This window comes from Triplophysa dalaica, chromosome 20 (genome assembly GCF_015846415.1).
Source record: "Triplophysa dalaica isolate WHDGS20190420 chromosome 20, ASM1584641v1, whole genome shotgun sequence".
Classification (NCBI taxonomy): domain Eukaryota; kingdom Metazoa; phylum Chordata; class Actinopteri; order Cypriniformes; family Nemacheilidae; genus Triplophysa; species Triplophysa dalaica.
Genome location: NC_079561.1, coordinates 12,731,196 through 12,744,383, shown reverse-complemented (window position 1 = coordinate 12,744,383; position 13,188 = coordinate 12,731,196). Strand labels below are relative to the sequence as shown.

General features: G+C 37.9%; 1 protein-coding gene across 5 annotated transcripts in view; it reads right to left on the bottom strand.

Moving 5' to 3' along the window:
• The window catches only part of LOC130408954 (ankyrin repeat and SAM domain-containing protein 1A), an 89,153-nt gene that overhangs the window by 15,278 nt on the left and 60,687 nt on the right, over nt 1-13,188 (bottom strand). For 4 of the 5 annotated variants that reach the window (XM_056732482.1, XM_056732483.1, XM_056732487.1 and 1 more), the window contains 3 exons: nt 8,187-8,237; nt 6,394-6,463; nt 2,059-2,171 (listed from right to left, as the gene is read on the bottom strand). In XM_056732482.1, the coding sequence (XP_056588460.1) occupies nt 2,059-2,171; nt 6,394-6,463; nt 8,187-8,237 (234 nt within the window). The remainder of the gene's footprint in view (nt 1-2,058; nt 2,172-6,393; nt 6,464-8,186; nt 8,238-13,188) is intronic. The other variant, XM_056732486.1, reaches the window with a different exon arrangement.

Here is a 13,188-nt window from a genome sequence, read left to right as displayed (position 1 = left end):
TACACTACACTCCACTATCACAATCAGGTTTTTATGTTAGAGAATAGAGCTGTACGGGCAAGCTAAGATTTATTAATCCATAAAGTACATAAATCAGCACAGGTCCTCAAATGCATTCAGGCAATCAGCACTCAGCAAAGAGACCGGTCTCCAGTATCTGTCAAAGTGTAATTGACTATATGCATGGTTACTTCCTGGTCTTCGATAAGCCCTCTCAGGCATTTCCGGTTAACAGACAGCTATAGGATGTCATTTTTGTCCTCCAAAATTGTAAAAAGTTATTGCTGAATTGAATTTGCAGAAAAAAAACACAGAGACGCAGAAGTGATCAACGTTTCTCCTCTTATGCCGGTTGAATGTAACCGGTCTATTTATCTAAATAAATGTTAAGGCATGACTTTTGATCTGACTAGACTATAAACCAAGTATTAAGCTATTTGTGCTGTTAAAGTTACCCCCACACAAAAAAGTGATGGTTCACCTGCAGATTGCCAGCTGGCTTTTATTATTGTAGAAGTTCTTAAAGGGATACTTCACCCAAAAATGAATATTCTGTCATCATTTACCCACCTTTGAGTCGTTCCAAATCTGTATAAAATTCTTTGTTCAGATGAACACAGAAAAATATATTTGAATGAATGTAAAGTCATTATTCCTACTATGGGAGTCAATGGGGGGCAAGATCTGTTTGGTTATAAGCATTCTTAAATATCTTTCTCTGTGTTCATCAGAACAAAGAAATGTATACAGATTTGGAACAACTCGAAGGTGAGTTGATGACAGAATTTAAATTTTTGAGTGAACCATCCCTTTAAGAATGATCATTGCATATCGTCAATTGTGAAGTTCACCTCTGACTGGCAGATTAAAATAATACAGTATTGTGTAAGTGTATCTTGTCACATGACTCAATTGAAGTATATCTTCATAGATTCTAAGCTAACTGAAGCAAATGAAATTAAATTAAAACTGAGAAATATTGGGGGTTTAGGTATGAAATTTATTTTAATGGAAATTGTAGACAGATAACTTATTTATGATGTTGTTATAACCCCCACACATTGTTTTTTTCACAGAAAAATAACACTCCTAAATAAATATGGATGTGTGATAGTTCAAAACTTATTTTACAAGGAACATGTACAGTCATATAAGTTTTGATTTTTAACATTTATTATTTTTTCAATATTTTTAATTATTTTGCTTATTATATATCTGAACATCAATTATCATGAAGATGATGTAAAAATGACTGAATCCTTATCTTCCATTTATCAATTGAAATAAAAACATGTAGCGTGATGAGTGCCAGCCCAATGCGTCAAGACAGCTCATGCCTACACATCAACACGAACAGCCATCAGTGACCAGCGTGGCTATAAAACCTTCATTACTCCTGCAATGAGATGGTTTCTATCTGTAATTTACAACACACACGTCGCCTCCCTCGGCCAGCTGAGGCCTTGGACCACAACACCATCAATCCTCATTACCTCACATACTAAAAACAACACAGCATCACAGTTCTTTGATAAACCCTGTGGACTTCTAAATTTGGCTACAGGTAACACAATCTAACTCTGAGTCATGGTGGTCTGAGTTTGAGGGAGCTGTTTCTATGTATCAATTTGCAACAACATACAAAACAACCAAAAATAGAACTCTCTTTTTACGGGCGCCATGTGTGGTTGAGTAGCCAAACCTAACAACCAAAATTCATATAATGGATAAAATAGTGATAATCTTGTATAGTCAAGCAGTATGGTCAATTTTAAGATTTTCACAGAGTTAAGAGAGAAATGTTGGCTGATGTTATAGAAGCTTTCTTTTTCTCAATACGTGGGATGATGGGCTGCTTCAGCAGAAGTACAAATATTATGACGAAACAAAAACTATGGTTGAGCATGTGTAATCAATCACAGATTATCTTCTTGCATTCAAAGATATTAGCTAATTCCTTCCTTACAGGTCGTTAACATAGAAACGTTTTAAAGGTACATTAGCAATAACAATGACAAAGTTTGGATTAGTAGCAAGGATAAAAGTCAGGGAACTCACCATGAACCGCAGGTCATCAAAGCCGTTGAGTAGCAGCTTGCTCTCATACTGCGGAAGGCCTATATGCTCCAGCCAATCACCAACAGGCTGATCGACCAGCCGCCCAGCTCCACCTGTAGACAGAGGAAGGCGTTTGAGCAGGGAGAAACCGTTGAGACGGTAGCATCGGCACTCAGAAGAAGAGACGTGGCACTGCCACATCATCCTCGGCCAACAGTGCCGAGAGCACAAACACCAGGAGGGCAGAGGCGACAGTGTCCCAGGCGAGAGGTGTGGTCGCTCCCACACAGGGGGGCAACCACGCTTGCGAACAATGAATGAAACTTTAAGTTCCTCGTTGGGATGAGGATGAGCCCTGTTTGACGAGCACAGTGGTGGTATTTCTCACAGTTTTACGCAAAGCATGACTTCCTGAGTGAATCAATTGACATCTAGAAGTTTATGATAAATTTGATGTTGTTTTTTAGATGTTGCTGTAAAGAACAGTGCTGATTGCTGAGAGGAATTGGTAAATGTCAATGTTTTCGAATTGAATTCATAAAATGCCCTATAAATCAAAAGTTCTGCAATGCAAAGTGAAAGTTGCATCTAGTGATCAAGACGCTTGTCCACAGAAACCTCTTCATAATAATCCACAAGGAGACTTCAAGTGGAAACACCTGTAAAGAAATAAACCCATTCCTTATAATTCAGAAGAGGTTAGTTCCAGAATGCGTGAGAATGTAGATCCATCTTCGTATGCTTTAATTCTACAAAAGGCCATTGTGAAACACTTGGATTAAAGTTGAAGTCCACATTGAGGTAGGTGCAAAATTATCCTGAGCTGATATCTACGATCAACCAGGTCTTTGCTGTCACTGCAACTCTACCAATAATGGAAATGCATCCACACATGAAATCTACTCTAAATGTACTTTTAATTAGGTACAAGTAGTCACTGCAATGTGCAACAAATCTACTGATCTCCCAAGAGCAAGTAAATTGCTGTGGGCCTCTCTCATGAGCCTTTAAACTCGTAACAGTAATCTGCGTACTGTGCCCTTCATCTCAACATCATGCAAATTAACTTCAAATCCAATCTCTTTGGAACTCAAAATCCGGGATGGATTGCAAGACTTGCATTGTACAAAATCACGCAATGGCTTTGGGGATCAAGCATACACAGTTGTTTGATAGAAACATTACTTCGGGGAAAAGCCAAACTACTGAACTGCTATTTGGCAGGCAAAGAGAAAATAAGTCAGCTTTACTAAAACTCTTGATATATCAATTTAATTCGACACCAAATATGTTCTTCTTAAGACAAATTTAAACACATCAGCTAAGCTTATTACAGCACAAGGCTTTCTAATAAAAGTACAATTTAAAGCAAACGTGAACCCGTCACTCCGGGGACTTGTCTCTGCTCGAGTCCTTCCACTTAATCAGTGATGCTCAATCACAAAGTAGTAGAGATAGTTGTCCGGAAAAAAAAGTCTCCCAGAAAGATCCAGTAGAACTCTTAACAGTGAACGCAAGCACACTTCGTGCATATCAGTTTATCTTCAGTGAACGTTGCAGACATCGACTTTCTCTAGACATCACGGCCGCCGGTATTTGCTGTTTCAGTAATGCAAGGTCAGAGGGGGGTCAGCCGACCCTCCACCCTGCTTCACAGAACGCCGGTGAAACTTAAAACACTTTGAACGAGTGATGAGGATCGGTCTGTATGTTCCAGGAAGCGATGTAGTAATCCTGTGATCACTAAAGGTGCGGTCTTCTTGTTCAACCGGACGGTGTCAATTCTGCTCTGCAGCTCTCTCGCGGCGTCTCCTTCTTTCTCTCTCTCTTTGCCTTCCTCCCTCCCTCCCGCTCCTCCTCCCTCTACATCTCCTGCCCTCCCTCTCGCGCTCTCTCGTCCACTAAAATAAACTGCGGGCCAGCTGTCAATTGTTTAAGGACTCATCCAACCTTTGTTCTGTTTGTTCTGTCTCATTGACCCAACCACAATTACTGCTATTTAGTCTTTCTATTGTTCACGCCAACATTATAGTCATTGCTCTAAAGCACTAAAGAAAGGAGTTGCAAAGCTATCTGGTGATCATCAAGATAGTCGAGCACAAACACAGAGGCATATGCTTCTAGGCTTGCGGGTACAGATCTGGGTTTATTGTTGATCTGCAGGGCAGTGCAGATGCTTGTTAATACACACATGCTTGTTAATATTTTAGCACCTTTTGCCATAAAGACAGAAAACTAGCAAAATCTCCCAGCAATTTGGTTGCAGTAATGTGTTGCTGTCATGTATTTTTGATGCAAACAATTGCTTAAAGGGACAGTTCACCTTAAATATGGAAATTCTTGATAATTTACTCACTTTTCAAACCTGTTTGACTTTCTTTCTTGTACAGAACACAAAGGAAGATATGTTGAAGAACGTTGATAACCAAGCAACACTGTCCACTATTGGCTTCCATTGTATGAACACAAAACCACAGAGTCATTTCTCAAAACAATTTCTTTTGTGTTTCACAAAAAAGGAGGCAAATTCAAGATGATGAATAAACGATGACCGAATTTAAGTTTTTGAGAGAACTGCCCTTTAAAACAAGGATGAAAACATTACATTATAACATCAAAATGTGTGCGACTCGCCAGTGCCAACCCGGCCAGCATAATGCGAGAGTTCTGTGATTGGTTGCCAAGGCTTTCTTAGACAGTTGCTAGGGTCTTCTGGGTGGTCATTAGGGCATTGCTCCTGTAGGTGGTTGCTAAACTGCCTGAGAGCCCATCCTAAGTCCAAAGCACAAATGTGAGGGATGTAACATGGACACAATACCTGCAGTTTTGGTTTGTTCAAAATCCTAACTTTAAGTATTAGCAATAGTTATAGTGATCCATCCTCCATCTTGCCTGCAGGAAACAGGAAATGAGGTCAGGAGACACCGTCATGTGACAGAAGGACGGAGGAAGGACTCGTACTCTATCTAGTCTAGGCTTTGTGTTTATATGGGCCAGTAAGTCCAGCTGGAGCACAGAGAAGGCTTGCTAGATACAAAACCACTTTAATGGTTTATAGGCTTAGGAAAAAGATCAACTCAGGTAAAATTGACGCTTTATCAAGGATAACTTAAGACCACAAGCTTTCCCCGTTTGATTAAAGGCTCTGGTGGTGCGGCAACCATGATGCTCTCGACAGTTGTGGTTGGATTAATTCTAGAGGAACGCCAATAGCAGAGCTCCCTCCATATAAAGCAAGGTCACGCATCATCAGGTCTGAATTGTAAAAGTATCCCAGCATCAATTGATTTAACTCTCAAGTGTCCCCTCGTCCTTCAACGGCACACTGGGATTTCTCGTTCTCCATTTAAAGGGCCAGCCAAGACCATACCCTTCATTCACTAATGCAACCCTCTGGACTTGGCCAACGTCCTCCTCTTGTCCATCAAGTGATTATTGTGTGTTCACTGCTGGACTCTCAGTGAGGTCTCCTTTAATAAGGGAGATGATGAAATGCACTCCAATGCTTCATAAAGACACACTGCTCTGTTATAGTTGAGAAAGAACAGCTCTGATTACCAGACTGGGTAGTTTGAATATTGAAATTCACATTTATGTCCTTAGTTATTTTATAAATTAATAACATCACAAAAATCTTTTCATAAAAATAATGCAACATTTCCTCTATTTAAAGCAACATTTCATTCAAAAATCTAAATCCTGTATTCATTTACTCGCTCTCGTCATTTCAAACCTTTATGACTTACTTTTTTCCCCACAGAACACACAAAAGATATTTTGAAGAATGCTGGTAACCGGCACCCATTCACTTGCATTGGTTTTGTGTTCATACAATAGAGGTGAATGGGTACCGCCTCTGTTCAGTTACCAACTTTATTCAAAATATCCTCTTTTCCATTCTGTGGAAGAAACAAAGTCATACAGGTTTAAAATGTTGAGAAAGTGAATAACTGATGAAAGAATTTTCATTTTTTGGGTGAACTATCACTCACACTGGAAGTCTTCTAAAACAGATCACCTACAATTTTTATTATATTTTGAGAGGATTTTGCCTTTATCATGGTCAAAAAAATCTCAACAGATGGACACAAAACTTTAAAAACGTTGTTTACTCTGCTATATTTCAACCCATGAGTTGGGTAAAATATGAACAAACCCAACTGTATGTTTAAATAAACACAGAAAATAGCCATATTTGATCCAATTTAGATGGATTCAAATGCAAGTTAAAATGATTATTTGTACCATTGTGTGCTTTTGTTGGCCAATGTTAGCCTAGCTAAACATACATAAACATATGTTTACAAGAGTTGAAACTGTAGCAAGAACTCCTACCTGAGACAGGAAAGTCCTGGTCTTTGGAGAAATCAATGCCAGCTCCAATCAGAGTCATGATCTTCTCAATCTGTAAGAGACAAAAAAATAACAATGTGGAATAACCATCTTCAGATGATAACTATAGGCTATCAGTAAAAGCTGATTCGTTCATGTTGTAATTTTTGGTAACACTTTATTTTACAGTCCCCTGGTTACACGTTACATATATTTACTTTAAGCGTTTACTATGAATTTTGCATAATTACATGTAACTAATCCTAAAACAACAGCCTAATTCTAACATTGACTCTATAGTAAGCATATATAGGTAATTATTATTACTCAGTACTTAAATAAATTTTATCACACCGTAACACAAGACATGTCAAATAAAGTGTAACCGAATTTTTAATTCATGATTTCAAGGCCAAGCAACAAGGCAACATCGACGGAACCAAAAGAGATATCCATAAGTTTCGTGCAGACTGCAAAAAAAGAGATGACTGGATGTTCAGATGCTAAAATACTTACATACACCGGCTCTTATTCAATCCAACCAGTGCATTGGTGTCACACCACCAAGCCCTGGCTACCCATGCAAAAACTGGGAGACAAACCACCATTTACCCCACAGCCTGTAAATACCCAAGAAACAAGAAGACACCAAATACCCTTTAAAACATGCAAGAGAACAAGAAAACAGCATATGTGGAATGTCATTTCATATCAGCATATTTAAAGTTATCAATCACTACAAAGTAAAAACACCCGACAAAGATAAATAAGGGTCAAATGAGATGTTCTGCATTAGTTCTCAATGGTAAAGTGACGATATCCAGTAATTTAGCCAAACTTGCTCACAGTTCAATACATTGTAGTCAGCACATACTGATCACTGATCAGTCCCATTAGTGACTGACAGTACAGTGCAAAATGACATTGGCTGACAACTAAAGCATCAGCATATCAACATAGCCTTGGGTCATCATTTCTATGTAAATCTCACTATAGATATTCATCAATTCAGAAAAAACTGCTGTATCCAAGTCATTGAGTTTAGGATCTCTGTCCTTAACAGTTCACAAATCTGCTTGTGTGCTGAAGGAGCTCATAATTCTTCTGTTACGTAACGTGAAGGCACTAACAAATGACACTCAGGAATACTTTTAATTGGAGAATAATGTGTCTTCACGACTGATAATAATCGCTGGCAGAAAGTCATGCAAATGCTTTTGAGAAATAAGAAAAGGTGAGTTAGTAAAGGAGGAAAACTTCAGTTTCAGTGACAGCGAAGCTGCTGAGCGATTGCTTATCAAACAGCGGTTTGCAAAGACAGAGATTTTGAGTTCTTTCACCGCTGCGCAGATAAGACGCCCCAAGGGGGTGTGCGAGAGGACACAATTAATGCGTACAAACTTATTGCAACAGTCAAATTTTTAAAGGGACAGTTAACCAAATAATGAAACAAGGAGATGTTTGGAAGAATGCTGGAATTTTCCATAAAAACACCATAATTGTATCCGTATGGTTCATGCTCTACATTTCGTTTTATGGGGCTTGCAAAAAAACAAGTCATGTGGAATATTTGTATGGTGCTTTTATGTCCTTTTTGACACTCAGGACAACAACAATACTTGACTTGCAGTTCTTCAAAATATCTCACTAGGTGTTCCACTTTTAAAGGAGAACATCATACAAGCCTGGGACAACATAAAGGTGACACTTGCTGTGCATCACACTGCAGCTTGAGGTTTGTTGCGATTTCAGGAGCAAAAAGTACTGTTGAGGTTTAGCAGTGTTGGGTTTCTTACTTTTTTGGTGGGTCGTGGTCTCCAGGGAATAGAGAGAGAATGCCTCTGTCTCTGCAGTGAGAAAACCATGTTTTTGTTGAATTGCTATTTTTGATCAACGGGAAAACAATGTTTGGTCTTCAACGACAGTAATGCAGCCAGTAAAAATAAATATGCGGCATCAAGTGTGGCTTTGGCACCCTTGTAACCAAATTCCGGGAATAAACCATTTGAGGGGGACACCGATTTTTGTGAACACCTGAACAGATGTTAAAGTGAATTGGAAAAGAAGCAGAAAAGCTTTGATCTTGTGATCTTGAAATTTATGCTATTTTTGCTACACCAAAAACCTTTTGGATTTACTGATTAACTGCAAAAAGTATTTTCATTCCAGACTCATCCAGAATCCAACAGAAGATGAGGAGTCATCAATTATATCTGACATCTCCTCCCACGGCAGGTTTCACATTTTCAATGTGCAGCTCATCGCCTATACAGCACAGAACTGTCAGTTTCTATAGCTATTATTTGCCTGTTTTTAAACAGAAATACAGATTAAATGTATAAATAAGACATATAACATGTACACGCAGAGGGGAAATATATAGCCAACATAGAGTCTCCATACATGTACTTCATTGTTTCTGATGAATGTGGATAAAAAAACAGCAAAATTATGTTAAATGGATTTAAGTATCACACAATCTATATAGCTTCCCCAACCAGACCGGTTCAAAGCCCAAAATAATATTGAAAGAAAAAGGAAATTAATGCACTGACTGATACCAACAGACCAGACAGAGAAACTCCACTGACCAGTTTTCTTTAATACTATCACTGTCTTTGCTGACCTTATCACACAACTTTTAAAATGAATCATAATTATAAATAATGAATGTGAAGCCAAGATTTATTTCCAGTCAGAAAAGAGCGCACTGATATCAAACAACAGTGATAACAGTCATAACAAGAACACTTACATATCTGGTACATTATAATGATATTTAAGAAGTAAAGAAGAAACAGAAACCTCTTTCTCCTAATACCAGGCCAACTGTGATTTGAATGAAAATCAAAGATGCATTAAAACTAATCTCTTGCTTTTAAACCCAGCTTAAAAAAACTATTTCTTCATCTGTTTTTGCTTTTATCTTAGTTTTTCCAAAGAGAACAGGCCACACTTCTCAATACGGCTTTAAACTTATTCTAGAGAAACAGTGCTGCATACAAATAAGGCACAGCATCCTGATCACACACACCATGCTCTGCTAAACTAATACCCCACACTAACAAATAAATGAGTACATGCTAAATAAATAAAAAACATATATTTTATGCATTAGCAAAACAGCTTGCATCATACAGTATATGGCCTGTGTTGGTAAAACAGCTCAGAGTCACAAATTTGAAGAATTCTGTCTGAGGTTCACTAAGCACTAGCTGTACTATATCTTAAAAAACAACAAATACAATTTAATAAATTTTCTGCTTCTTAAAGGAACACCCCACCCCAAACGAAAATTCTTTCATATTTTATTCCGCCTTGTGCCATCGCATTATTTCTATAAATTGAAGTATCATTGGTTCTTGGGTATGCCACGAAAAAACATGCATTTGACAAGTTATCGCCATGCCGCTTTATTTAAAGTTAGCGGTTGAATCTGCTTGGAGCGGTTTCCTTTTTGCTAGGTAAGCTAAAACATGATTTTTTTTTCTTTCACAAAAATATCTTTTAGCTTCAGAAGGCATTTATTAACTCGCTGAAGTCAAATGAACTACTTTAATGATGGATGTCGGCACTCTTTGGAGAATAGGAATTTTCTGTAAGATAACAATGACATATAAAATTATTAAATATTAAAGTGTATTCATTTGTCATATACTGTACATCTTGAATTGCATGAGGGTGAGTAAATTGAGCAAACTTAAATTTTTGGGTAAACTATCCCTTTAATTTAAATGCATCATAACAACAAACATTTTTTTTTTTTTTGAGAGGTCATCGAGTGAGGTTTTGGCCTGTCACAGCCAATTGGAGAGTCTGATATAGGATTTTGGACCACTGAGATTACACAATCATGTCACTATGATAGAGTCTATGCATTGACTTTCCCACGCAAAAAAGACAAAAAAGGTGCTAACAATAGGAGAAACAAAGAAATCGGGACAAAAAAACGCAATTACTTGCTGAAATTAAAAGCATTTTTGGACTCGACAGTGATCCTTATGCATGAAGTGCTCAAAAATGTCCTGGTAGACGGCTGCGTTGCCTGTGGACTTCAGAAAACACAGTGGACCATCACCAGCAGATGACATGGCAAGTCTTTAAATATTTCACTCTACGTGTAATGAATCTATATAATATATTGGTTTTACTTTCTGAAATGAGTGACAAAGAATATTGACCTTTTTCACAATATTCTAATTTGTTTAGATGTACCTGTATAGAAACCAGGTAACACTACTACGGAATGGTTCTACAAAAACAACTTACTTGAGCAGAGTCCGATATGAAATGGCTAGCAAACCGTTTGTTTCAGCAAATTGCAGCGATTCATTAGCATTTTTCTATCCTTCAGCAGTCTTTAAAATGAAATCTATTGATTGTGCAATCGGTTTACACAATCAATCACAAATTAACTTTATCCCGTTCTAAATAGAGTACAGATAGCGGTAAACACTGCTGCATTCAGTCTTTCTGCCACTCAGTGGGCGTGACTTTCATGTGCGGTGATGTCATGTGCATACCCTCTATCCAGCACAATGCGATAAGACTGAAATCATGTGACCAGGATAATGCTCTACTCTACAGCTCACTATATTCACAGCTGGTTAGGACAAAAATTAGGACAGAAATGAGTAAAAGTGCCTCACTTAAAGAACCTCTTATCTCTGAGGTAAAACTCCTTCTCTCTCCAAAGACTTCACCATCTTTATAGCTCTTTAGAGTATCATTCATTGCCTGTATTGAGTGGTTATTCATAAAGGTGGCTGCGGACGTCGATAGCCCAGTTCAATATTTAAGAATGAGATGAGAGCGACGGAGAGACATTAGTTTAGTGATGAGCTCAGCAGTCTTTGCTAATGAAACATTTATTTCATCACTAGTCTGTCAGACTAGATTCATTGACATGCATGAGGAATACGGCATTTAATAAAAAAATCCCAAATATCGACCCCATGACCCACTTCAAACCAAAAGGGGTTAAGGGGTAATACATAATTAAATACATAACGCAGATTGCCAAGCCTTTGAGCAAACCTTGTTCTAAAACACACACAACCTTGAGCTGTGGGCCACTCTCATCCAACATGAAAATTGTATATTGGAAACACAATTCAGATCATCATCGGTGGGATAGCATGAGGCATAAATGCACCTCAGTGGAGAAGATAAATCCAAACCTGTGAACCCCGCGGGAACAAACACACACACCCTAAACAAAACACTGGTATTGATTCTTGAAGCCTGTAGTGAGTTTCTTGAGATAATACTGAGAGTAGAAGAGAAAGAGAGTCATTGATAAAAGCCAATAAGGGCCTCTTCATGGTAAACAGCTCAAACAATACACAAGTCAAAGGCTACCGCAGTGTCACAGGTCGACAGCTGAAGTATAGCCAAGCCATGGGGTGCAGAAGGCGAGGATTGTGTGTTTGGGGTACAGCAGTTCTCTATTCTGAAGGGGGCCACAAAGACCCAAGGCATCTGGCAAGGCTGGCACGACTGAACAAAATGGCAAAAGGATCTAGAACGTGTGGCGTACATCTTTCACAAAAGAAGACTGGTATTCATTCAAGAGTCCGAAACTCAGACAGGATTCTGCAAAGACAGGTGCCAGGAGACCCAGAGCGAGACATTCACATCCACAAATAAGAGCAGAACAGTCAAAAACGGTAAATCACAGCAAAGGCAAAAAAATGTGTTGGGCAAAACAAATGGAAAACCATATTTATGACAGACGCTTGCTGCTCATCGAAGCTTGTGATATTGTTCGCATAGTTTAGAAAAAGATGCTTTTGGAAACAATTCAAAAACATTGTTTTTGGTGTTCAAACACCATTGCTTCAAAATCTTTAACGAAAAAACGCTTCCATAGGCTAATCGTCATACGGGTCCATCAATTTTAAGACATTTTGTCAAATTAAGCAAAATCATAGCAAATACTGGTGGGGAAAACTTAACTGCTTATTAGTCAATTTACAGCTTTTTAGTTGAATTATAAGTAAACAAATAAAAGTTTTGTTGCATGCTAATCGTTATTAGCCGTATCCGGTATTTTTCGATTTTAAAAAGTTTTGTGATACCAAGCAAACACTTCACAAATGCTGTTGCCAAAACGCTTTTCACATACAAAAATATTCATTTATGTATTAATCCCCTGATTGTTTTTTAGTTCAATGTTTATGGAAATAAGAACAAACAAAAGCTATTTCATCATCATAAGTGACACTGGTAATCAGATTTAAAGTTTTGTAAAAACCTTAACCAAACTTAGCGAATCTTGGTAGAAAAAAATCTAATAATTAATTTGTGTATTAGTCATCTTAATTGTTTTTATTTGAATGTTTAGGGAAATAAAATAACAACAAACGAACAAAACACAAATTCCAAAACTCTTCAAAATGTCCCAAGGCAAGATTTATTCATGTAAACTACATCAAACGGCCTCAAAAATGTTAAATAAATAAAACAAATAAACAACGAAAAAAGAAAAAACAATTATCAACTATTTGGAATTAAGATCCATTTTGGTCTATTGCTATCCTGCTATTCTGCAATGTCCACCAACACATACGTCACTATAAGATACAGTACAAAAGTCCTCACAAAACCACTGTATCAAAGACGGACATCTACATGACACCTACTGAAATCCACCTCAATGACATTTGCTCTGAAAAACTGTTGCATATAATTCTCTAGGAAGAAAACAATCACACTCACAAACGCTGGTCTAGTGGAAGCCATTGGGCCCAAAAGAAACGCCGATTGAACAAACGCATAAACAGACCGGAGATGATG